This window comes from Euleptes europaea, chromosome 20 (assembly GCF_029931775.1).
Source record: "Euleptes europaea isolate rEulEur1 chromosome 20, rEulEur1.hap1, whole genome shotgun sequence".
Taxonomy (NCBI): domain Eukaryota; kingdom Metazoa; phylum Chordata; class Lepidosauria; order Squamata; family Sphaerodactylidae; genus Euleptes; species Euleptes europaea.
In genome coordinates, this window is record NC_079331.1 from 9,195,043 (window position 1) to 9,219,611 (window position 24,569).

The window sequence follows — 24,569 nt, forward strand, 5'->3', positions numbered from 1 at the left end:
GTTAGAATTAATTCTTAGGGAAGGAAAAAACCTCAAAAGAGGCTGGATTAATTACGGTAATGGATAAGACTGCGGTTTACAAACAGACGAGACGGGGAGAGAAATAGCCACAGTCACTCTTTATGCAAAGATGGTCTTTATTTTTCAACCACTGGAACAAAGTTAAGCCAGAGGAGGCGACAAAACTTGGGAGTCTTAAAACAACAGAAGTCGTGGACGACTTTCTATTCCTTGGCTCCATCATCAACCAAAAGGGAGACTGCAGCCGAGAAATCAGAAGGAGATTGAGACTGGGAAGGGCAGCCATGAAGGAGCTAGAGAAGATTCTTAAGTTAAGGATGTGTCACTGGCCACCAAGATCAGGTTAATTCATGCCATCGTATTCCCTATTACTATGTATGGGTCTGAAAGCTGGACATTGAAGAAAGCTGATAGGAAGAAAGTAGATTCCTTTGAAATGTGGTGTTGGAGGAGAGTGTTATGGATACTGTGGACTGCCAAAAAAAACAAATCAGTGGGTTATAGATCAAATCAGGCCTGAACTGAACCTAGAAGATAAAATGACTAAACTGAAGCTATTGTATTTTGGTCACATTGTGAGAAGACAAGAGTCATTAGAAAAGACAGCCATGCTAGAAAAAGTTGAGGGCAGCAGGAAAAGAGGAAGACCCAACAAGAGATGGATTGACTCAATAAAGGAAGCCACAGCCCTCAATTTGCAAGACCTGAGCAAGGTTGTCAAAGATAGGACATTTTGGAGGACACTGATACATACCATGAGTCGGAAGCGACTTGACGGCACTTCACACATACAAAGAATAATGAAATATTTCACTTACTATGGCTTCGTTTATCTATGCTATGTATTTGTAAGCTATGGATATTATCGGTTACTGTCAAAGGAAAGGCAATTTTAGAGGTCTGGTCTGCAGTAGAACATCGAGATTCGAGTCCAGCAGCACCTTAGAAACCAGCTGTCAAAGGAAAGTAACTTGATGATATATGTATGTTATATTCTAAAGGTTTATAATAATAATTAAAAAGCTGGATCCTGCAAGAACACATTGTTGGGGGAGGCTTCTTTGGCTAGAGGACATCGCCTCCGCCAGTGGAATGAATCTGCACGATCGAACCCTTGGGAAAAAAATATTTGTTTCGATACAGAATCACAAAGCAGTGCCTTAGATCTTCATTTCCTACAAGTGTGTTTGACTACTTTAGGCCCCTGCTTTCCGGAAAAACAGCATTTTTCTGCTGCGATGCTTAGATCCAGATGATATAGCCAAATTAAATACTGCTTAGTCACAAGGCACAGTGTTGGGTACGAGCAGCAGAAAAAAATGTTCTTGAACTCGCGCTGTCTGGCATGAATAGCTCATTCTCTGTACGCCATTAAAGAGGAGGGGGAAATTAGCGCATGTTCCATTTCTTCATTACAAAGAGCAAAATTAAAGAGTCCCATAGAGGGGAACACAGAAGAAAATGGTTTCCTTTCTTACAGGGACATCTCGATATGCGCAGAAATGCCACTGCAAACCTTTTCCCCCCTACAACTCCAATAATAGCTATCCCTGTAAAAAAACAAAACTGATTTTTTTATATATATAAAAAAGGGGATTCAGGGCACTAAAATACAGAGGCCAACTTGTATTTCAAAAGCCTCAGCCGCTGCTCTTCCACAAAATGACTGGAAAAATGGAACTGGGGAGACAGCACAGGGGCAGGGGGAAATAAAGTCCCAGAATAGTCAAGTCAAGTTTGTTGATACAGTCTATTTGACCAGCCAGGAGTTAGTATATCATATGTTCAGCTTGATAAAACTGTAAAAACTATTACAAGTTACAAAAATTGATAAAAAATCTGGTATTAATAAGCTATACAAAATTAGTGCATGACACAAGAGTGGCTTGCCAACTTAAAATTACTAAAAATATAGACGTATAAAAGAGTTTAACCATTTTTCCCCCACCCTATTTTTGCGTGTTTTAATTGCGATGGTGCAGAATTCAGCAGTGGGGAGCGAAAGATGAGGAGTCTCCCCCATCAGAAGCTTCTTAGACAGGAACTCAGCCGACTTATCTGGGAATCCGCTGGTCAGGGGATCAATAAGTCTAATACGAGCCCAATGATAAGACAGCTGAAGAATACATGTTCGATAGTTTCTATGTCACCTGACCTTCAAGGGTACAGACTTTCAGATCTTGGGATCTTCTTATATTTTCCATCTAAAACTGGTGATGGCAGGGCTTGCCATTGGGCTAAAGTGTAGGCCTTCCTATAGTTAATGAGTTCCAAGTTCCAGAATACCTTTTTGCAGAGTTGGTGACCCTACAGAATGTACCAGTTGGCCGTGGAGCGTGGGCCTCTGGCCTTGGCAACCCCCTCTCCAGAACCACCCACCAGGAATGCTGTTACCTGCTCAGAGCAATGAACAACCTCTCAGTCTTTTGTAACGTGCAATAAATACTTACACAATTCCTCTTGTGGGAATTTATACCCAGGGGCTCAAAGATGCAGACAGCGTTTCCGTAAGAGGCCGCAATCTAGAACAGATTGAGCAAACCAAACATTAAAGCCGTCCGTAAAACGCGTGCGGATCATTTGCTATTTATAGGCACAGAAACACATTTCCCTACACAGTGTTGTACACAAGGATGGGTTCTGGCAGAAAGCAAAAAAAATGTAGACGAGCGTTACTTGACTGTTGTACCAGAGGGCGCATTTAAAAGGGACCCGTTGCGTTGCGCTCCCCTCCCTTGTGCAAACAGGCAGTTGGGAAATCAAAAAACACAACCTGTGTTCTACATCCTGTAACTTCCAGAGCAAGCCCTGTTCGCATGCAACGAAGAAGTGGAGTCGGGCTCATAAACCAGTTAACAATCTGGACCTCCGAAGGGGATCCGAAAACACACATGGAACGGTTACCGAGCACAACTTCCTAGTCTATGCAACACTGACTAGGCAATGCTACACAAGCACACGAGGAACTGTATGACATAAACCAGGAAGCTCTTCCTGAATAAAAAGGACTGTGAATGGGGACTCCCTCGCAGGAGGTCTTTCCAAATGGAGGATGGACAGCTGTCTGTCAGGAATGATTTAGAAGAAGGAGAAGAATTGGTTTTTATATGTCGACTTTCTCTACCACTTAAGGGAGAATCAAGCTGGCTTACAATCACCTTCCCCTCCCCACAACAGACACCCTGTGAGGTAGGTGGGGCTGAGAGAGCTCTGACAGAGCTGGGACTAGCCCAAGGTCACCTAGCTGGCTTCATGTGGAGGTGTGGGGAAACAAATCCAGTTCACCAGATTAGCCTCCTCCGCTCATGTGGAGGAGCGGGGAATCGAACCCGGTTGTCCAGATCAGAGTCCACCGCTCCAAACCATCGCTCTTAACCACTACACCACGCTGGCTCTCTACCGCTCTTAACCACTACACTGCGCTAGCTCTGGATTTCCAGCATCGAGCCAGGGGGTTGGAGCAGATGGCCTAGCAAACCCCTTCCAACCCTTGTACCACGAGAGTGGAATCTGGGGCATCGTTGCGATTCCTAGTTCCATCTGCTGTCACCTGAAATAAAGGTAGACAGAGTAAAGGAGTGTGGTTTACAGTGACTATAAGGATACACATTCCATCTACATGGAAGGATTTAAAGCAACGGCAAGAGTGACCCCAACACAATCTGCAAAACGTGCGTGCTCAAATGTAACCCGCGCAGTTCTTCCGTAAAACAACCGCCACGCAAGAAAGCTTGCAATTTTAATGGCAACCTTCTTAGAGGAATGCCTTCTCGGGTTACAAAGCCACGACGCTAGGTATGAAAGAGACGAACGGCAGATCTATCTACCTGTCTTGTGAGATACCTGTTGTTCGTTTCTGTTATACATGTTAGGCGATGGGGGCGCTCCTGTAACCTTTCAGAACGGAGTCAGTAGCTAGTTTTGGTGTCTGAGCACAGAGCCCTCAAAAAGGGGGAAGAATCATGGGTAGTGTGGGGTACTACAACCAGTAGGGGGAAGGTAGAGCATCTGCTTGGTATGCAGAAGGTGCTATGATGTATATCTATCCTCTCCAGGATCAGAGGAGCATGCCTATTATATTAGGTGCTGTGGGAAACAGGCAGGATGGTGCTGCTGCAGTCGTCTTGTTTGTGGCCTTCCTAGAGGCACCTGGTTGGCCACTGTGTGAACAGATTGACTAACTTGATGGGCATTGATCTGATCCAACATGTTTTTTCTTATGTTCTTATGTTCTTTTGACATCTGGAAGGAACTGCTGAGGAACTGAAGTTCTCATTCCACGGCATATGTAGGGACTACGTCGGCCCAGGAAAATAAACCCCGTCCGTTTTACCCAAGAGACATTTGATATGTATGACCAGTAAATAAATAAGCAAGCCAGCCAGCTAATATTAGCAGGATTTTCCACAACAGAGGACTTGATCAATAGAGGCAGGATGAAGGCAATGGAGAGACCACAACACGTCTCACTATTTAACACTTCAACACTAAGAGAAATGTGAAATTCCGTTTTCCACTTGCCTATTCAGAAAGCCTATAATCCCACTTGCCTATTCAAAAAGCCAGGCACACCCCGATGATTTAATTTGCATCTGGCTTCTCTCAATGACGATCAGAGAGGTTGATCAATAAACTATTTATAATCAGAGGCGAACGGAGCAATTTTGTTCATGTAAAACGGTCCCCCTTTTATACTGAATGTCAACAGAAAGGCTATGAAATAGAATCAAGCGGCATTTCCCAGTTAGGCAGAATTTTAAAAAGATTTTAGACTCTATACCCCTCTTCAACATAAGCTACACAATCTTCTCTAGTTCCAGTTGTGAAATTAAGTTTAAAGCAGACAGAATTTTAGGAGACTGACACTGAAAAGTTGCACTGCCCCTTCATAGACTTGCTTGAAGCGGGTTATAAAGCAGAGTAATACAACGAAACCACAAACCGCAACATTAAAATTTTCAATCAAACCCAAGCTAATCCAATAAAAGGTACCGAAGCCCTACATTTTAATTTCACAGATCATCATAATTTTGATCTTTAATTAACCCAGTTGAAACACTTTCCCGGCAAAAGAAACGCTAAAGATTCTGGCTTTACCAGTACCTGGAGGTTGGCAACCCTAACCATGACTAGTAGCCATGGATAGCCCTCTCCTCCATGAATATGTCCACTCCCCTCTTAAAGCCTTCCAAGTTGGCAGCCATCACCACATAAGAACATAAGAAAAGCCCTGCTGGATCAGACCCAGGTCCATCAAGTCCAGCAGTCTGTTCACACAGTGGCCAACCAGGTGCCTCTAGGAAGCCCCCAAACAAGACGGCTGCAGCATCCTGCCTGTGTTCCCCAGGACCTAAGATAACAGACATGGTCCTCTGATCCTAGAGAGAATAGGTAAGCATCATGACTAGTATTCATTTTGACTAGTAGCCACGGATAGCCCTATCCTCCATGAACATGTCCGCTCCCCTCTTACTAGCTAGACGACCCATTGGTCGAGTTGGTGTAAAGCAACCATCTCCTACTATGGGAAAACATGTTCAATTTTAGCCTCAGAACTTGAAAACACCCACTGCCGTTCTGCCCGTGTGGCAAATGCTTTCACGTCCTTACCCTTCCTTGGTGTTGGGAGCACTCCACGCAGCTGACTTGGATGTTTCCATGCTTAGCACCAGGAATAATCTGCACACATTCGAAGTCATGCGCCAAAATAACAATGTCGCATCCGGAGCCGTACGCCTGAAGCAAATGTGTCAAAAAGAAAGCGAAGAGTCTTGTTAATTTCTTCTTAAAACGTGCGTTGCAAATTCAAGCTTATATTTATTTCTCGCCCTTTGCTTGGGGGGAAAAACACACTGTGTCGTCAATGTATTGTAAACCAGTTTCTCGTTCTGTACTGTCAATTAGTCATAGAGTAGACAAACCTCTTCTGGAAGAGCCTTTTTCATTCATTTGTTAGAACATCTTCCTTCATAATACAGAACGGAGGGTGTCTTATGTTGCCCGTTTAAAACAGTAGTTGTACAAAACATACAAGTAAAAGGTAAGGGTCCCCTGTGCAAGCACCGGGTCATTCCTGACCCATGGGGTGACGTCACATCCCGACGTTTACCAGACAGGCTTTGTTTACGGGGTGGTTGGCCGGTGCCTTCCCCAGTCGTCTTCCCTTTACCCCCAGCAAGCTGGGTCCTCATTTGACCGACCTCGGAAGGACGGAAGGCTAGTTGACCTTGAGCCGGCTACCTGAAACCGAATTCCATCGGGATCGAACTCAGGTCGTGAGCAGAGCTTGGACTGCAGTACTGCAGCTTACCACTCTGCGCCACGGGGCTCCTAAACAGACAAGACCAACAGCTAAACATAGCAGAAAAGCAACCTTCCCAGAGATGACAGTTTTCCATTTGCAAAGATGTGACAGCAATTAATATCCAGAATGCCTCTCCGTTCTGATATACTCGCATGAAAGGGGAAGGATCCGGACGTCCCTGACCTGGAGTTATCTGGAGATTCTCTCTTTAACTGTTCCAGATTTAATCAGATCTACCTGCGTCAAAAACGATAGCCAAGCCCTGCCTGAACCAGGCCGAAACAGGACAAAGGCACAAACTCTAAAGCTAGCAGCTTGCTTACGAGCCCGGTTCGAGAGAATTGTGCCAAACCTCCTGTTTTCTCCAATGTGCCAGAAAGGTACTGACCCAGTGTGGACGTTAAGATTGCTAGTTGGGTTGCAAACTCCAGCGTGGGAAACCCCTGGGAATTCGGTGGATGATGCCTGAGGAGGGCAGGATTTGGAAACTCGGGGGTGGGGGGTGATGCTACAGAGCCCATCCTTAAAACTGCCGTTTCCTCCAAGAGTACTGATCTCTGACTAGAGAGCACTTGTAATCCTAGGAGAAATGGCAGGGGAGGGGACTTCAATGCCATAGAGTCCAATTGCCGAAGCGGCCATTTTCTCCAGAACTGATCTCTATTGGCTGGAGATCAGTTGTAACAGCAGGAGATCTCCAGCTACTACCTGGAGGTTTAGGTAAATAAAGGTTAGCCTGCTATACAGTTAGTTAGCAAATACAAAATAGCAGAAAAACAAAGTTTTTATACAAAAACTATATGCCTAAATTGAACAAAGACATACTTTGCATTTATTGAATGCTTGTTTTTCTGCTATTTTGTATTTGCTAACTACCTGGAGGTTGGCAACCCTAGCCATTATACCACTCTGGCTTCACAAAGGCCACTGGGAAATCCAGGAGAATCCCCTGGAGTAGAGAGAGATGGAATCCCATATGGGACGAGGGAATTAGACTATTTTTAGCAAGGACAGAAGACCATGACTGATCGGAGGAGGAACAAAACAGCACAACCCCCAGGGTAAGTCAGAACAAAAATGTATAAATAAACCATGTCAGGAGAATCCACAAAGAATTCTTACTTCAGCCATGAAAGTAAGCAAGATTACTATGGAAGTACGTCCCAGTCCCGAGGGGTAAGTACATTAAAGTCTGTGGGACTGGCTCCCGGATAAAGGCGCGTGGGGTCAGAATGCACATCGGTCTTTACAGCTGCTAGCCCGTTTCAAAAGAAAAAAACACCCGGTGTGGAGTTCACCAAACAGGAAACCGCGGCCAGCCTCAAACCGACTGATGATAAAACTTCAACTGAGCCACAAGAACAATTTGGGTTTTGTGCTGTTAACCGAACCCAAGAATCCGTTATCTAAACATAAGCTATATGTCGCTACTGCCGATCCCTCGATCTATAAAAACAATGCCTAAAATGAAAAACCCGCATATGTCATGAATTTATACCATGCAGACGTCGGCTTTAAAACGAAGATTTCAAGCTAACTTCTGCAAGGGGGTGGGATGTGTTTTGAACCTGTGGCCCATGAGTCACCAAAACAGCAGCAGCGCCCTGAAAATCTGTTTCCCCCAGTACAACTTAGGTCCCACGAAAACCTAAGCCTTTCCAATATATAATTTCCTTCCGCAAAGGAGCACATTGACGTAACTTCATTGTAAGTCCTTTCTCAAAACGGATCAAATAGATAACGTTCCAGTTATTAGACTGAAAGGTTGGGGGCTTCTTATCGGCGGTTACCATATTTCTGGCTCACCCTCATTATGGGATGCTGTGTCTGAAAAAGAAGTGATAAAAACATGTCCTTTGGTACGGCGACTACAGTTCCCGACTATTAAAGATAAAGAAAAGTAACTAAGTACAACGATTCCCTTCGCCCTCTCTCTCCAGAAAGTTCACAGAATCATAGGATAAGGAAAAAATATCTCGGGGTTCACAAGACAAAGAATAAATGGAAAAAACTAAACCAGAACGTTTTGGGCCGGTTTTTCCTCTTTGGGGAAGTGAGCGCACATCTGAGCATCCCACTTCGTAGACAACTGGAACATAGGGTTGCCAGGTCCCTCTTCGTCACCGGCGGGAGGTTTTGGGGACGCAGCCCGAGGAGGGTGGGGTTTGGGGAGGGGAGGGACTTCAATGCCATAAACTCCAATTGTTGAAGCGGCCCTTTCCTCCAGGTGAACCGATCTCTATCGGCTGGAGATCAGTTGTAATAGCAGGAGATCTCCAGCTGGTACCTTGTGGTTGGCAACCCTACTGGAACAAGGTAAACATAAAATAAAACCCGAGTCCAGTTAACACCTTAAAGAACAACCAGATTTTCCAGGGTATAACTTTTGACCATCCAGATTCCGCTCTGCTGGATTGTGGAGTTTCCAAAGTTGGAAGGGGTGTCTTAGGACACCTCCATTTTTGGGTTCGTTCTAGTTTTGAATTCTGTTGGGAACAACAGCTGTAGTTTTCAGCTCACCCCCCCCGCCCCACATCTTGCCAATGCAAACACATGCACCAAAAAAATGCGCCCCCCAGCAATCCGTTTTTTTTAAAAAAATATTTATTCAATAAAATAAACAACAACAAAAACATACAGCAATCTTCATAGTTTAAAATACATTATATATGTGTAAACTCAAATTTTTTAACAGAATTTCTATATTACAACTTATTTCAATATGCTCATTCATACTACCACACCGAATACACGGTTTAGTCCTCTGTAAAATAGCTAGACTATCATTGCAGCACATTGTCCTTTCTCACCCTTGAATATAAGATTTTCCATTTGATTTACAGCTCGTAACCATGGCTCATCTAGACTCATTGTATCACCATTTTTTTTGATGTGTTGTTAACTGATTTAATACATATATTTCTTTATTTTTAACCAACCATTCCTCTATCTTTGGAGTCGTTTTTTGTTTCCTGGCAAAAGTCATTCTGGCAGCAGTATGTGTAACCCCATACATCGTTTCTCTTTAGTTAAGTTAGGCCCCCCCACCAAGCAATCTTAATGCGATTGTTCATATGATCATATCAAGATTCTGCTTGCGGGGGGTTTTCACCAAAGCACAAATGTGCCTCCGTAAAATGCCACAGAAAAATATTTATGCAACTTTAAGTAAATATCGGTGCATGCGTGGCAGTTTCCTGACACAGGCGTGTACGTCTGGCACATTGGTGCAACAGACGCACCAACAGAACGTGGACGCCACCATAATGCACTCCCATTGAGATTGCTTCATCACTGTGCATGCATGCATCCGTAACAAAGAGGAACAGGGATGTCGCAAACGGAGCAAACTCAAATCGCGATACCAGCCGCAGCCAAATTTCAGAGCGGGAGGAAAGTCCGCTTTTTGAGACCCTGACAGCGCATTCCTGAGCTGAGCTGGCGGCCAGGACAAAAGCTGGGCACCTCCTTTTTTTCTTTCGGCCAGGACAAAAGGCCTTTGGAGGCTGGCGAAGGCCTGTGCCGGCGCAAGGGCCCACAGCGGCGGCCGGTCAGTGTACGCCGGCGTTTGTGGCCCCAGCGCCGGCGTGCAGGCCCGGTCACCGGTCGCCGCCGGACCCTTCCTACAGCGTCCGAATGCTGGCAAAGTCTGGGGCGTCCCGGTGTCCTGGGTGGTGTTCCCGGGGCGTCACGGCGCCAGCTGGGGCCGCCATTAGGTGGCCTCCTGAGCCGTTACAGCTCTGGAACGCCCCCTTTTTTCCTGGCCAAGATATGCGGGTTGCATGGATTTTTGGCACCACCGCATTGCCTCCTAAGCCCGGCGCAGGCACTTCTCTTAGGAATGCGCCATGAGTGACTAATGCAGGCCTGTGCAGACAGCGACGCTCACAAGAAAATGTGTAGGCTCATAACATTTCCAGAATTATTTTTGAAAGAAGGGTGCAGTCACCACGAAGCCTTCAGTTAACACCGCTTTTCCGTCTCAGTCCTACTGAAGAACTGGCAGTCCCCTCCCGCCTCGAGAAGACCTCATCCATTCGGGAGCCTGGAGAGAGCCAAAAGCGATCTAAATCGGGAGAGATCCCCAAAAGAGAGAGCGATACTGCTGCAAGCTCTCTCCCAGTCCTTCTGATGGCAATGCATCAGCACTGCAGATTAGCAGGCTTGGGAACGGCAAAAAAAGAAAAGAAAAGAAAAAACCCTCGACAAAAACGCTCCATGAAGTCAGCAGGAGGACCACCCACACACCGCGTCTGCTCTGCTTTTCTGTCACGACTGCGGCTACCTGCAAGGGAGAGCCGACCGGAGCCTCCGAGCGGACAGAGACGCCAGAATGACTTTGCAGGAGCCTCCGCAGGCCTCGGCAAAGGCCAGTGGGAGAGCTGAAGTCTGGCCCCATCCCAGGCAAAGGCGAGGAGACCCAGAGGTGCGCGGAAGGTTAAAGATGCCAGCCTCCAGGTGGGACCTGGGGATTCCCCTAGAATTACAGCTCATCTCCAGACTACAGAAATCAGCTGCCCTAGAGGAAATGGATGCTTTGGAGGATGGACTCGGTGGCATTGTACCCCACTGAAGTCCCTGTCCTCCCCAGGCCCCATCCCCAAATCTCCAGGAGTTTCCTAACCTGGAGCTGGCAACCCCATCTCCCCCACCAGTGGCCAGGGGGTCTTAGCCACCCTAAGCCAGCTTCATAGACTCATAGAGTTGGAAGGGGCCACCAGGGTCATCTAGTCCAACCCCCTGCACAATGCAGGAAACTCACAACTACCTTCCCCACACACCCCCAGTGACCCCTACTCCATGCCCAGAAGATGGCCAAGGTGCCCTCCCTCTCATCATATGCTTAAAGTCATAGAATCAGCATTGCTGACAGATGGCCATCTAGCCTCTTCTTAAAAACCTCCAGGGAAGGAGAGCTCACCACCTCCCGAGGAAGCCTGTTCCACTGAGAAACCGCTCTAGCTGTTAGGAAATTCTTCCTAATGTCTAGACGGAAACTCTTTTGATTTAATTTCAACCCGTTGGTTCTGGTCCGACCTTCTGGGGCAACTCTGCGCAAGGCTTCGTATAGTTTGCTCTAACTTAGCCACAGTTCTGAAGAGTTTTAGGTACAGAGAGGACGCATTCAGCACCTGCTACTTGAGACCAAAGACTGACCCCGGCATGTTCTGCGTTCAAAATGTGCGCTCTCCCACTAAGGCACTACCTCTTCCCAAGTAAAAAATTAACCCTGGGGAAGCACAGGGGTTTTTGACTGTAGTTGCAGCAGCGGGCGCTGACCCAGTCTGCAAAAAAATGCACCCCTCTCAGAACTTCAAGCAATGGACAGAACTGAAGGCAAATTCAGCAGACGCTGGGAGATTCCCCAGCGTGCAAAGACACCAAGCACCGCTCTGCAAATGGACAGTTTGTTCCCATCCGGCAGGAGAAGAGAATGCTGCATTATTGCTCCATTCCTGCACATCTGTGCTTTGTTCGAGAACACCGCAATACATTTCTGCAGCAGCGTTCAACGGGTATTTTACGTTCCCAATTAACCGTCACAACTGATGGATGTTCTGGACTAATAACCTTTCACTGTCAAGTTAGCCTTCGGGGTGATCCCCCCCCCCCCCGCCGCACCGGGGCCATTAAAAAAAACGAACAACCCAGACTGACGTACTTTTCCCATGTTGCTTGATGTTAGGGGACCGGCGGTCTCTTATGAGGCTCAAGGTTTTCCTCAAAATCGTGACCAGTGATTAAAAGGGTAGGAATTTCGTGATAGAAAGGTACAGCGCAACAGGAAAATGCTCATAATATCCAAGCCGAATATTACATTGAAGACATGAATCCGCCCTATACTGAATCAGACTTTTGGATCTATCAAAGACCCATGAACCCATGAAGCTGCCTTCTACTGAATCAGATCCTTGGTCCATCAAAGTCAGTATTGTCTACTCAGACTGGCACCGTCTCTCCATGGTCTCAGGCAGGGGTCTTTCACATCACCTCCTTGCCTAGTCCCTTGAACTGAAGATGCCGGGGGATTGAACCTGAGACCTTCTGCAGGCCAAGCAGAGGCTCTACCGCTGAGCCACGGCCCTTCCCCATGAAGCTGCCTTATACTGAATCAGACCCTGGGTCCATCAAAGTCAGTATTGTCTACTCAGACCAGCAGTGGTTCTCCAGGATCTCAGGCTGAGGTCTTTCACATCACCTACTTGCCTGGTCCCTTTAACTTGAGATGCCGGGGATTGAACCTGGGACCTTCTGCCTGCAAAGCAGAGGCTCTCCCATGGAGCCCCCCCACCCGAGATTAAAATGTCTGGAGCCAAGTAGCATTAGAGTTATGACATTAAACTGCCTTAAGCAAAAGGGCCTTATTGGTGGCAGCCCCACAGTATGGAACAACCTTCCCGAGAAGGTGCACCAGGCTCCCTCAGTTTTGATTACCAGGAGGCAGTTGAAGCCCGTTTTATTTGAGATAGCATTTGGCTAATTTAGGCTTTCCCCCCTGTTTATTGGAAGTTCTAAATTGTGATTTTAAATGACGGTCTTTGGTGTATTTTTTGTAATTGTTGTTTTATTTATATTGTAAGCTGCCGTAAGGGAGAAAGGCAGCTAATAAACGTTTTAAGTAAATAAATAATACATGTTTCCTGACCTTACGAACATAGTTCAGAGACTGGGAGAGCCCTTTATGTTTGTGGCTTCCTCATATGTACAGATTTCCTCCACTGACCAGTTGTTTTCTGTTGCCCCAGAAGGTCGGACCAGAACCAACGGGTTGAAATTAAATCAAAAGAGTTTCCGTCTAGACATTAGGAAGGACTTTCTAACAGCTAGAGCGGTTCCTCGGTGGAACAGGCTTCCTCGGGAGGTGGTGAGCTCTCCTCCCCTGGAGGTTTTGAAGCAAAGGCTAGATGGCCATCTGTCAGCAATGCTGATTCTTTGACCTTAAACAGATCATGAGAGGGAGGGCATCTTGGCCATCTTCTAGGCATGGAGTAGGGGTCACTGGGGGTGCGGGTGGGGGGAGGTAGTTGTGAATCTCCTGCATTGTGCAGGGGGTTGGACTAGATGACCCTGGTGGTCCCTTCCAACTCTATGATTCTATGAGTTGGACTAGGCCATCCTACAGTTGGAAAAGGTCCCCCAGGCGATCTCCTTGGCAAAACCCGCCTTTTGTTTTTTCAGTTAACTGGGATGCATCGCTACGTCTGCATCGTCGCAAAGCTAACAATGGTCAGCTTCAGGCCGCAGTATGAAGCCAGGAGATGAAGCCTCCTTAAAAATATGTTGAAGGAAACCACAGCATTAACCCCAGCACACATGTAACTCTCCTCTGTGGATAACACCAAAAATCAACAAGAAAAAGGCCAGATGCTCAGGAAGAGGAGGCAGCCACAAACTTCCCATGGGGTATTTCTGATCTTTTAACCAAGGCTAAAAACTCAGAACACGTCACATCTATACCTGGCGGCATGCCAGCAGAATTCAGGCTTCCTCCGTTTGCAAGACCTGCGCATGGTTGTTAATCATAGGACATTTTGGAGGTTGTGAATTCACAGGGTCACCACAAGTCAGAAGCGACTTGACGGCACATAACATGGGTAGCTTTAATTACCCTCGAACATTTGTGCATAGAATATCATTGTTACGCGCACAATTGTGAAGCTTGTAACAATACAGTCCAAGCTATAAGGGATATTGAATTATTAAAACCAATGCTTAGAATCAGAGGAAAGAAAGGCTAGGAAAATCTTAGGCATTTTGAACACCGGTGCCAAACTGGATAGGAAACATTTTTCAAACTTGAGCCAAGACTACAGGTTTCTGCACGGGCCACAACCCCTTATGCTTATTTAGATTATCGGTGTTTTCAGATGCCTTTTTTTCTTTCCCATTAAGTGCTATTGAAATTATCCCCATTGCAGAATCCATGCAGAAACCCACATGGATTGAAAACGTTGACAGAATGCCTTCCACGAGGATTGTCGTGGATATCATTGCAAAGAATCCCCATGGCCGAAAACATTGCTTGAAACACAACCAAAGGCCCACGATGCCTTAGAAGCACACCACCACGTCTCTGATGCTACAATCTCCTTCTGGGACCTGTTCTCAACAGCTCATACCCCAAACATCTTGTTGGGCCGTAAGGTGCTACCGGATGAGAATCTAGCTGTTCCACTGCAGATCAAGATGACTACCCTCTGAAACTATCTTCCCAAGCAGGATATTTGACCCTGTGACACTTAAGAGCCAGTTTTAAGATTTAGAAGAAGGAGAAAAGTTGGTTTTTATATGCCGACTTTCTCTACCGCTTAAGGAAGAACCACACCGGCTTACAATCACCTTCCCTTCCCCCTCCCCACAACAGACACCCTGGGAGGTGGGTGGGGCTGAGAGAGCTGTGACTAGCCCAAGGTCACCCAGCTGGTTTCGTGTGGAGGAGTGGGGAAACCAACCCGAGTCTCCAGATTAGCCTCCGCCGCTCAGGTGGAGGAGCAGGGAATCAAACCCGGTTCTCCAGATCAGAGTCCACCGCTCTAAACCGCCGCTCTTAACCACTACACCCCGCTGGCTCTCATTTAGGCTCTGAGACAGCTAGAAAAAACAACCATTACAGTGCTCACTGCTTTGGAACTAAAGGAAAAAAATAGCCAACAACAGCAATTAAAAAGATTATATTATTGGACGAGGAAATTCACTACAGAGCGGTCATAATTTATGGCCGAGGCCAGAACGGGACGTTTTAGCATCACCACCCATACGACCAACGGCAATGCTTTTTACATTTTCCGATCAACATTTTTGCCCATCGTTCCTTAACCGGGACGTCAGGGTGGCACGGAGGATAGACTGTCTCCCTGACTCCCCTCAACCTCTTCTGTTTCCGGCCTGCTATTCCGCAAATCGAAACAACCACCGGGAGCATTTTCACGGCCGTCTGGTCTACAACGCGGTCAGTTCCTTTGGAGACGCAGGCCATTTATTCACGGAAGGTTTTGCATTGGCTTTGTCGCTCTACGGATGCACATTTTCCCCATCCGAATTCTCAAAACTCTGCATGGGGGTTTATTGTTGAGTTTTGAGAATATGGATGGGAGGAAAAGTGCATCTAGAGAGCGGCAAATCCAAGGCAAAACCTCCCATGCATAAATGGCAGCAGAGGACAGGAAGGGATTAAAAAACAAAAAGCACCCAGCCAAAAACTGCTCCGTAATGCAGCCTGCTGGTGATTAATGGGGTCTGAAAGCCACTGTGAACAGGATATTACAATGTGCTGGGTTTTTAAAAAATTATTTAAAGTCGTGGAAGCCGTGCAACACCCCAAGACGTTGGCAGAGCTGCATAACCGCAAAGGGAAGACCCCAAGGTTGCTTCCTTGTATATTTTAGAGAATTTGCAACAAGCCCACCGGCTTCATAACAGAGCCCCGTCCCTAAGCCGCTACAACGGTCTCCGCCAAAGATTCCCACACCATTTGCAGCACATTGCTGTGTGGGTTAACATGTCCGCCTCCCTCCACACTTCCCCTTCAAAGAGCAGCGTTTGGTATCCGCAAAGTTTTTTTTCCCTGGAGCTCTTTTTCTCACTTTAAAATAAGAATCTGGATTTTTTTTTTTAAATGTTTCTTTCGGCAGCAGAGCAGACCCCTGCACCCATATCGCCCGTTCCCCACCGCAAGCCATTTTTTCAGGGCCGAGGGCATGCCGTTTCCTCTCCCCACGTGGACCTCGACGTCACATCTCGAAACCGGAAGTACGTCTCTGTAACCATCTCTCCTCGTCCTCCTAAAGACAAGTGCCTCGCCTCTAACCTTCCCTGGAGGTTTTTCAGCAGAGGCTAGATGGCCATCTGTCAGCAATGCTGATTCTATGACCTTGGGCAGTTCATGAGAGGGAGGGCATCTTGGCCATCTTCTGGGCGTGGAGCAGGGGTCACCGGGGGTGTGGGGGGGAGGTAGTTGTGAATTTCCTGCATTGTGCAGGGGGTTGGACTAGATGACCCTGGTGGTCCCTTCCAAGTCTATGATTCTACCACCCACCATCACAGATCAGAACCACATTCCTGGGCCTCAGGTCGCCAGAAATACCAATTCAGGCATCGTCTTGGAGTTTCACCCAATTCCCCAGGTGGCCCGAATGAGCGATGAACTAGCCGAACCAAATTCCTACATCCTTACCTACAGTCCTGGCTCAGAAGCGACCGCCCCTGCCGTTCCCGTCTATAAATAGCCCCCACACAAAGACGAATTCACTCAACTCCATTATAAATCACCTTTCCCCTTCCTAAAAATAGACACCGAGGAAGATGGGGAATATTATCAAAATTAAACCAAACGCATGTTCCTAGACACACTACAGGCCCAGAAGGACTCCACGTCCGGCAGCGCTGGGCAAAAGCCGCCGAGGTCCATCCCGGTATCGTGAATAAAAGGTCGGATTCGGATCAGGGAGCCCCGAGTTCCGATCTCTCGCTGGGCCGCAGAAGTCCCCGGGGGACCCTCCTGCCGGTCTCTTTCTCAGCCCAACCTACCTCGCCGGATTGTCGTGAGACAAAAGTGAGAGATGGAAGGGGAACGAAGCAAAAGAAGCACCTCCGCCACCAGAGAATTTCAAATAAATTCTCTCCAAATATTAATTACTTAAGGCATCTGTTAGGAATAATTTAGCAGGCTTTTTAATCGAAATTCCTTTATCCCCCCCACACACATGTCTATTCCCTCCTGCTCAATGCAGGACAGCCAAATTATTCCCCCTTTAACAGGTTGGCCATCGAGCTTTTTTTTTAAAGTGCCCCACCCCAGACATTTTAAAAAATCCTAAAAACATCCTCATCCCCCCCCTCCCCAAAGGCCTAGGAAGACAGACCAGCTTTTTCGTCCTGACAAACAGGAATGTAGTGGCCCCTTCAAGACTATATTCAAAAATATGTTTTATTCCAGCATAAGATTTTGTGGCCTGCAGCCCACCGCTTCTGAATAAATGGAATCCTAATAATGATAATGGCCTTAGGCAGTTCATGAGAAGGAGGGCATCTTGGCCAGTTTCTGGGCATGGAGTTGGGGTAATTGTGTGTGTGTGTGTGTGTGTGGGAGGTAGTTGTGAATTTCCTGCATTGTGCAGGGGGTTGGACTAGATGGCCCTGGTGGTCCCTTCCAACTCTACGATTCTTCTGGGCGTGGAGTAGGGGTCAACAGGGGTGTGTGTGGGGGGAGGTGGTTGTGAATTTCCTGCATTGTGCAGGGGGTTGGCCTAGATGACCCCAGTGGTCCCTTCCAACGCTACGATTCTTCTGGGCGTGGAGTAGGGGTCACTGGGGGTGGGTGGGAGCGGGATTTCCTGGCTTGTGCAGGGGGTTGGACTACATGACCCTGGTGGTCCTTTCCGACTCTATGATATAATAATATCACTGGGGGGTGGGTGGGAGCGGGATTTCCTGGCTTGTGCAGGGGGTCGGACTACATGACCCTGGTGGTCCTTTCCGACTCTATGATATAATAATATCACTGGGGGGTGGGTGGGAGCGGGATTTCCTGGCTTGTGCAGGGGGTTGGACTTCATGACCCTGGTGGTCCTTTCCGACTCTATGATATAATAATATCACTGGGGGTGGGTGGGAGCGGGATTTCCTGGCTTGTGCAGGGGGTCGGACTACATGACCCTGGTGGTCCTTTCCGACTCTATGATATAATAATATCACTGGGGGGTGGGTGGGAGTGGGATTTCCTGGCTTGTGCAGGGGGTCGGACTACATGACCCTGGTGGTCCTTTCCGACTCGATGATATAATAATATCACTGGGGGGTGGGTGGGAGCGGGATTTCCTGGCTTGTGCAGCGGGTCGGACTACATGACCCTGGTGGTCCTTTCCGACTCTATGATATAATAATAATGATAATAATGATAATAATAATAATGTGCCCCACCCCAGACATTTTAAAAAATCCTAAAAACATCCTCATTCCCCCCTCCCCAAACGCTTAGAAATACAGACCATCTTATTATTATTGTTATTATTGTTATCATCATCATCATCATCATCATCATCATCATTATTATTATTAGGATTCCATTTATTCAGAAGCAGTGGGCTGCAGGCCACAAAAGCTAATGCTGGCATAATAACTATTATTATTATTATTATTAATTATTATTATTATTATTATTATTATTCTCTCTTTAAGAGTCCTGTTTATTCTAAGGCTGCAGCAGAATCAACGGCGCACGTTTACTCAGAAGCAAGCCCCCCCGTCCTTCCATTGCACCTACCCCCAGGTAAGCGGGGAGGCGGGCTAAGGCGCGGGAGCCCTTTCGGTCCTAGGGGTCGCCCTCCCCGGGGGACGAGTCCATCACCCTAATCCCGGGGAATAATCCTCCTCCCTCCCCCATCCCGGTGTGGGGGGGTGACCCCTCCCAGTCGCCTTCCCCCCCCCCCCGCTCACCGTGAAGGGGGTGTCCTCGAGGCTGCCCACGGCGTAGCAATTGTCGCCGGGGTTGACGGCGCCGGTGAGCACCTGGTGGAGATGCATCGCGGCCTCCGGACGCCGCCCGGCCCGAGGCCGCCTCCGGCCCCCGCGGCTCGGCCGGGGAGAGACGCCGGCGGCGCCCGAGCGGCCCGGCCCGGCCCCGGCCGGCTGGAGAGGCGGACCGGGACGCCGCGGGGACGCAGCGAGCGGGGATCCCCTCGGCCGAGGGATGGAGACGGGCGGAGGGGCGCGCTCGCTGGAACGCGCGCGCGCTAGGGGGAGGGGGGAGAGAGCGCGCGTCGGGGGCGCGCGCCGGGCGGGGATCTCCGGCGCGGGCGCGCGCGTTCCGGCGGCTCGGGAGCCGCCCGCTGGGGGCGGGGGCGCGCGCGCTCGGCCGGCCTGGCGCGCCTGGGCAGGTGAGCGCGGACGCGCCGCTCCCCAAGGAGAAGGGAGGGATGGAGAAGGGCGCAAAGGGGGGCTGGCGCGCTGCAGGCTGGGCAAAGAGGTCTACATCATCATCATCATCCTCATCATCATCCTGGGGGTTGCCAACCTCCAGGTAGTCATATGAATAGACTATAAACAAGAGGACTACTGAAATTGGCAAAGAGATCTAGATCAGCATCATCCTCATCCTCACCATCATGTGGGTTGCCAACCTCCAGGTAGTCATATGAATAGACTATAAACAAGAGGACTACTGAAATTGGCAAAGAGATCTAGATCAGCATCATCCTCATCCTCACCATCATGTGGGTTGCCAACCTCTAGGTAGTCATATGAATAGACTATAAACAAGAGGTCTACTGAAATAAGGTTATGGAAATCCCTATACAGGAAAATTATTTTTCAGTACACAACCAATTATCAGTCTAAATATTGGTTCTTCTGGTTATCGGGCTGTGTAACCATGGTCTTGGTATTTTCTTTCCTGACGTTTCGCCAGCAGCTGTGGCAGGCATCTTCAGAGGAGTAACACTGAAGGACAGTGTCTCCTCTGAAGATGCCTGCCACAGCTGCTGGCGAAACGTCAGGAAAGAAAATACCAAGACCACGGTTACACAGCCCGGATAACCTACAAGAACCAATGAACTCTGACCGTAAAAGCCTTCGACAAACTGTATTACACTTTATACATATCAACGTAGGATGAATTATTACACTAAGACATACAATACTGAATGCATAAGATGGACCATTTAACATCAGTTATATGAACTTTGGTTTATGGACACTTATATGTTATGGTCCATCTTATGCATTCAGAACCGGGAATCAAACCCGGTTCTCCAGATCAGACTCCGCAACTCCAAACCACCGCTCTTAACCACTACACCACACTGGCTAATGTGCGGACTGATTTGTTTGCAAAGGACTGTATAATGGGATAGGGCCGGAGTCGTTTAAAAGGTGAAAAATGGTGACCTGTGGACTTTGGAGACACAAAAGTCAACTAGCTCATCAAGATAACAGCAAAAAATAAACACACCCACCCCACACGGAAAGGCTGAATGAAGCAGGGGGTAGGAAAGTCGCTTGTACCAGAATTGTTGGCTGCCGTGGACCCTCGGAGTGCTGAAATGCCAAGCAAAGTTTGGGAGTTTCTCAAATAATGTTGACTTGTGTGTGTGTGTGTAAAGTGCCGTCAAGTCGCCGCCGACTGATGGCGACCCCTTTTGGGGTTTTCATGGCAAGAGACTAACGGAGGTGGTTTGCCAGTGCCTTCCTCTGCACAGCAACCCTGGTATTCCTTGGTGGTCTCCCATCCAGATACTAACCAGGGCTGACCCTGCTTAGCTTCTGAGATCTGACGAGATCAGGCTAGCCTGGGCCTAACAGGAAGTTTATCCATGCATTTGTAGTACAGAACCATCTTGGCAGCACTTCGGCAATAAAGCGATCTCTAATTGGGGTGCAGAAACACAACTCACATGTTTCACTTTGGTCGTCCGGTCACCGGGAGTAAGGGTTTTGCGGTGGAGTTCTTGGTCTTCATCTCTAATCCGCAGCCTGATCCCTGGTGAGAGGTCTGAATCACCTTCTCAGTGCCTCTTGCCTTGAAAACTTTATGGGGTGGCCATAAGCCGGCTGTGACTTGGCCACCACCGAGAACGTCAAAGGAGCCCGGCTGGATCAGACCAGTGGTCCATCTAGTCTGTCCTCTTGTTATGCATAGTGGCCAACCTGTTGCCCTGGAGGGCAAACAAACGGGGCAGGGAGGCCAAGGCCTTTCCTCAATGTTGCCTCCCATGCCAGTAAATTTAGATCCAAATATGAAAACTGCCTTCGCAAGCCTGGTGCGACTGTCCTAGAAGAAGAAGAGTAGTGCTTGGTTCAGATTATGGAGGAGGAGAAGAGGAAGAAAAGGAGGAGGAGGAGGAATTGGTTTTTATATGCCGACTTCCTTTACCACTTAAGGAAGAATCAAACCGCCTTACAATCACCTTCCCTTCCTCTCCCCACAGCAGACACCCTGTGAGGTAGGCGGAGCTGAGACAGCGCTAAGAGAGCTGTGACTAGCCCAAGGTCACCCAGCTGGCTTCGTGGGTCGGAGCGGGGAAACCAATCCATTTCACCAGATTAGCCTCCGCCGCTCATGTGAAGGAGTGGGGGAATCAAACCCGGTTCTCCAGATTAGAGTCCGCCGCTCCAAACCGCCGCTCTTAACCACTACACCATGCTGGCTCTCTAGTCCTAGTCCTTTCTGGCCGTGGCTTTCTGGGGTCTTTCCCCCAATCCTGGGAATCTTTCTGAGGTCTTTCCCCCAATCTAGGGAATCCTTCAACTGAGTGAACCGGGGACCTTCTGCATGCAAACTGGGAGCTCTACCACCGAGCTTCTCCGAGTTGTCCCTTGTCGCGTGGTTGGACCAATGACAAGAGACACTGCAGGCGCCGCACCAGAGACGGAGAAATAATTGGCCTAAAGAAGGCATCGTTTTTCATTTGGGGCTGGTTGGCAAAGGTGCTCTGATTAATTTTGTTTTTGAATTGGCACGCACGTTTTCCATTAGGGAGTGCACCCCTTAGGATTAGTCATATCTTCCCCTGGCTCAGGATGGATTCTGGTCCGGAGCCTGCTCTTCCATTCTTTAATGATGCTCGTGTCCGCCAGTGCATCTTGCTCCTGTGTCGAAGGCAAGGTAGCCACCATGAGTCATGCTTTTGTCCAAGGCTGGGGAGATATACCTTTGTGGACACATATTCTTTAGGACTTTGATGAGTTTGCTTACGTATCTGAATGCTTCAGCTGCTGCAAGGTCATTTTAACCGCTTACCCCCCCTATTTTTTTTTTTTTACTGCATTGTCAAACTGTATCCCTGTACTTCTAAAAGCCTAGGTCAAGCACGCTTTATCCAAGAAACCCCTGGAATTTTTGTTTTCTGTTATACACCCAAAATGATACCCCGATCATCACCCGCCAAGTTGGGAATTTGAAAGTTACTCATATGATTCATATCCCAGTTGAAAGGGAAAGCTGCATCCGTAATCCCGTCCATAAAAAGCAGAAGACGAATTCTGCAGGTTTGTCAAATGCATGTCAGGTTTCAGCCTAGACGTGGCCCAGTCCAGACCCAGGTTTACGGTGAGAAGTATTGTTATTCAACACAATGGAAAACATGAAAAGGTGAAGCTTAGTTTTGGTCAATTTCTGCATTTCCTCTGTCTCATTTCATTCCTTGGATGTGGCGTAATGAGAATGAAACAATCCTTTGTGATGCAGGAGTGTGTGTGTTATGTATAATACTAACGTTTGCTTTTATTGCAACATTTCATCTCCACCAAATGCAGACCCACAATAAAGAAATAAACAAATGCAAAACACCATGCAATTGCCCAAAGAATTCTTCATTTGCAGATGACAGTTCTCTCCTTACCAAACGGTGCTTCCTCCTGAACTCCATTATAAATATAGAAGAAGAAGAACAAGAAGAACAAGAACAATAATTGGTTTTTATATGCTGACTTTCTCTACCACTTAAGGGAGACTCAAACCGTCTTACAATCGCCTTCCCTTCCCCTCCCCACAACAGACACCCTGTGAGGTAGGTGGGGCCGAGAGACCTCTAAGAGAGCTGACTAGCCCAAGGTCACCCAGCAGGCTTCATGTGGAGGAGTGGGGAAATCAAACCCGGTTCTCCAGATCAGAGTCCACCGCTCCAAACCACCGCTCTTAACCACTACACCATGCTGGCTCTCCAGAAGAACTGTGCATTGCAAAGAACCATGCATTGCAAAGGGACAAAAAGGGTGAAAATTAGTTTTTTTCAAAGTTAAAATGTACATCTCTCCTTTGTAGTGGTAAATAGCAAATGTCCCTTAGCTGCGCCCATGCTCAGAATGTGGCTTTCTGTCTTTAAGAAGACAAAGGTGTATTTATAACACAGGCAGTCTTCCACAAAGTGGGGAAAACCGGAAGGGACATCCCCCCACGGCCTATTTCTCATGTTATCACTTCGCAGCCGAGCAGTAATTCCCCTATTAAAACTGTGTTAGTTTGAAACTGCAGTTGACTCATGCACATGTTTTACAAATAGATCCCCCCCTCCCCACACACATGCTGGAAACTTGGAGCCCATGGTTTGACCTCACCTGTTTTACTTCGGAATCAGCCGTTGACCTTCTCCTTTCAAGAATCTGCTTATTTTGACAACTTGCAAGGGAACTGAGATGCATTCATCCCGTATTGTCCCAGAACAATCCTATTATAAGTAGTAGATTTATTGTGCCGCTGAAAAGAGAGATTAGAACGTGGGTCTCTTTATTCCCCAGCGAAGTCTTGACTCTCCCGTGTAATTGGGCCGCTAAAAAGCGAGAATGTTTTGCAGGGAAGAAAAAGGAGATTTGGGGGGCGGGCGGGGCAGAAAGGAGGGGCAGATTAATTCCTCATGTTTGTCAAGTCAAGCTTCGACAACGTGCTCCTCCTTCGGGGTGAGCAGATTCCTCCCCCATTGTGTTTCCTTTGTTCTTCTGCCATTTTATTAAGTGCAGCGTCCCCCTCCTCTTGAATTCCCATTGAACTAAGTGCGTTGTGAAAATTAATTCCAAAATTGGAGCCTTGCTGTGGCCCTGATTTTATTTCCTTGATGGCAACTCAAGCCCGGGTTTCCTCATCCACGTTAACACCATACTGATGACATCTCATGGTCTTTGGCCTACTGGTGTAAGGGGGGGACTTCATTGGTGGGCGGGACTAATCTCCTTGTAGTTCTGCTGTTTGGCCTGACCTGGGATGGTGGTCAAACCAGACTAAAACCAGGCTGGCAGCTGCTCTCCAGGGTCTCAGGTGGAGGTCTTTCACATCACCTATCACCTCATCCATAATTGGAGAGGCTGGGGATTGAACTGTGGACTATTTGCATGCAAAGCAGATGGTGGTGGTAGATAGTACCATCAAGTGACAGCCGACTTATTGTGACCCCCTGGTGGGATTTTCAAGGCAAGAGACATTAAGAGGTGGTTTGCCATTGCCTGCCTCTGTGTAGCAACCCTGGTATTCCTTAGTGTACTCCCATCCCAATATTGACTGTCCCTGCTTAGCTTCTGTCACCCAGCGTGGTGTAGCCAGCATGGTGTAGTGGTTAAGAGCGGTGGTTTGGAGTGGTGGACTCTGATGTGGAGAACTGGGTTCTATTCCCCACTCCTCCACATGAACAGCGGAGGCCAATCTGGTGAACTGGATTTGTTTCCCCACGCCTACACAAGAAGCCAGCTGGGTGACCTTGGGCTAGTCACCGCTCTCTTAGCGCTCTCTCATCCCCACCTACCTCACAGGGTATCTGTT

General features: G+C 47.8%; 1 protein-coding gene across 2 annotated transcripts in view; it reads right to left on the reverse strand.

Moving 5' to 3' along the window:
- Positions 1–18,864, reverse strand: part of DMXL2 (Dmx like 2) — a 73,517-nt gene extending 54,653 nt beyond the window's left edge. For both annotated transcript variants that reach the window (XM_056865696.1, XM_056865695.1), the window contains exons 1-3: positions 18,761–18,864; positions 5,632–5,757; positions 2,472–2,543 (exon numbers count right to left, since the gene is read on the reverse strand). In XM_056865696.1, the coding sequence (XP_056721674.1) occupies positions 2,472–2,543; positions 5,632–5,757; positions 18,761–18,847 (285 nt within the window). In that variant the 5' untranslated portion in view covers positions 18,848–18,864. The remainder of the gene's footprint in view (positions 1–2,471; positions 2,544–5,631; positions 5,758–18,760) is intronic.
- Between the last annotated feature and the right edge of the window lie 5,705 nt (positions 18,865–24,569).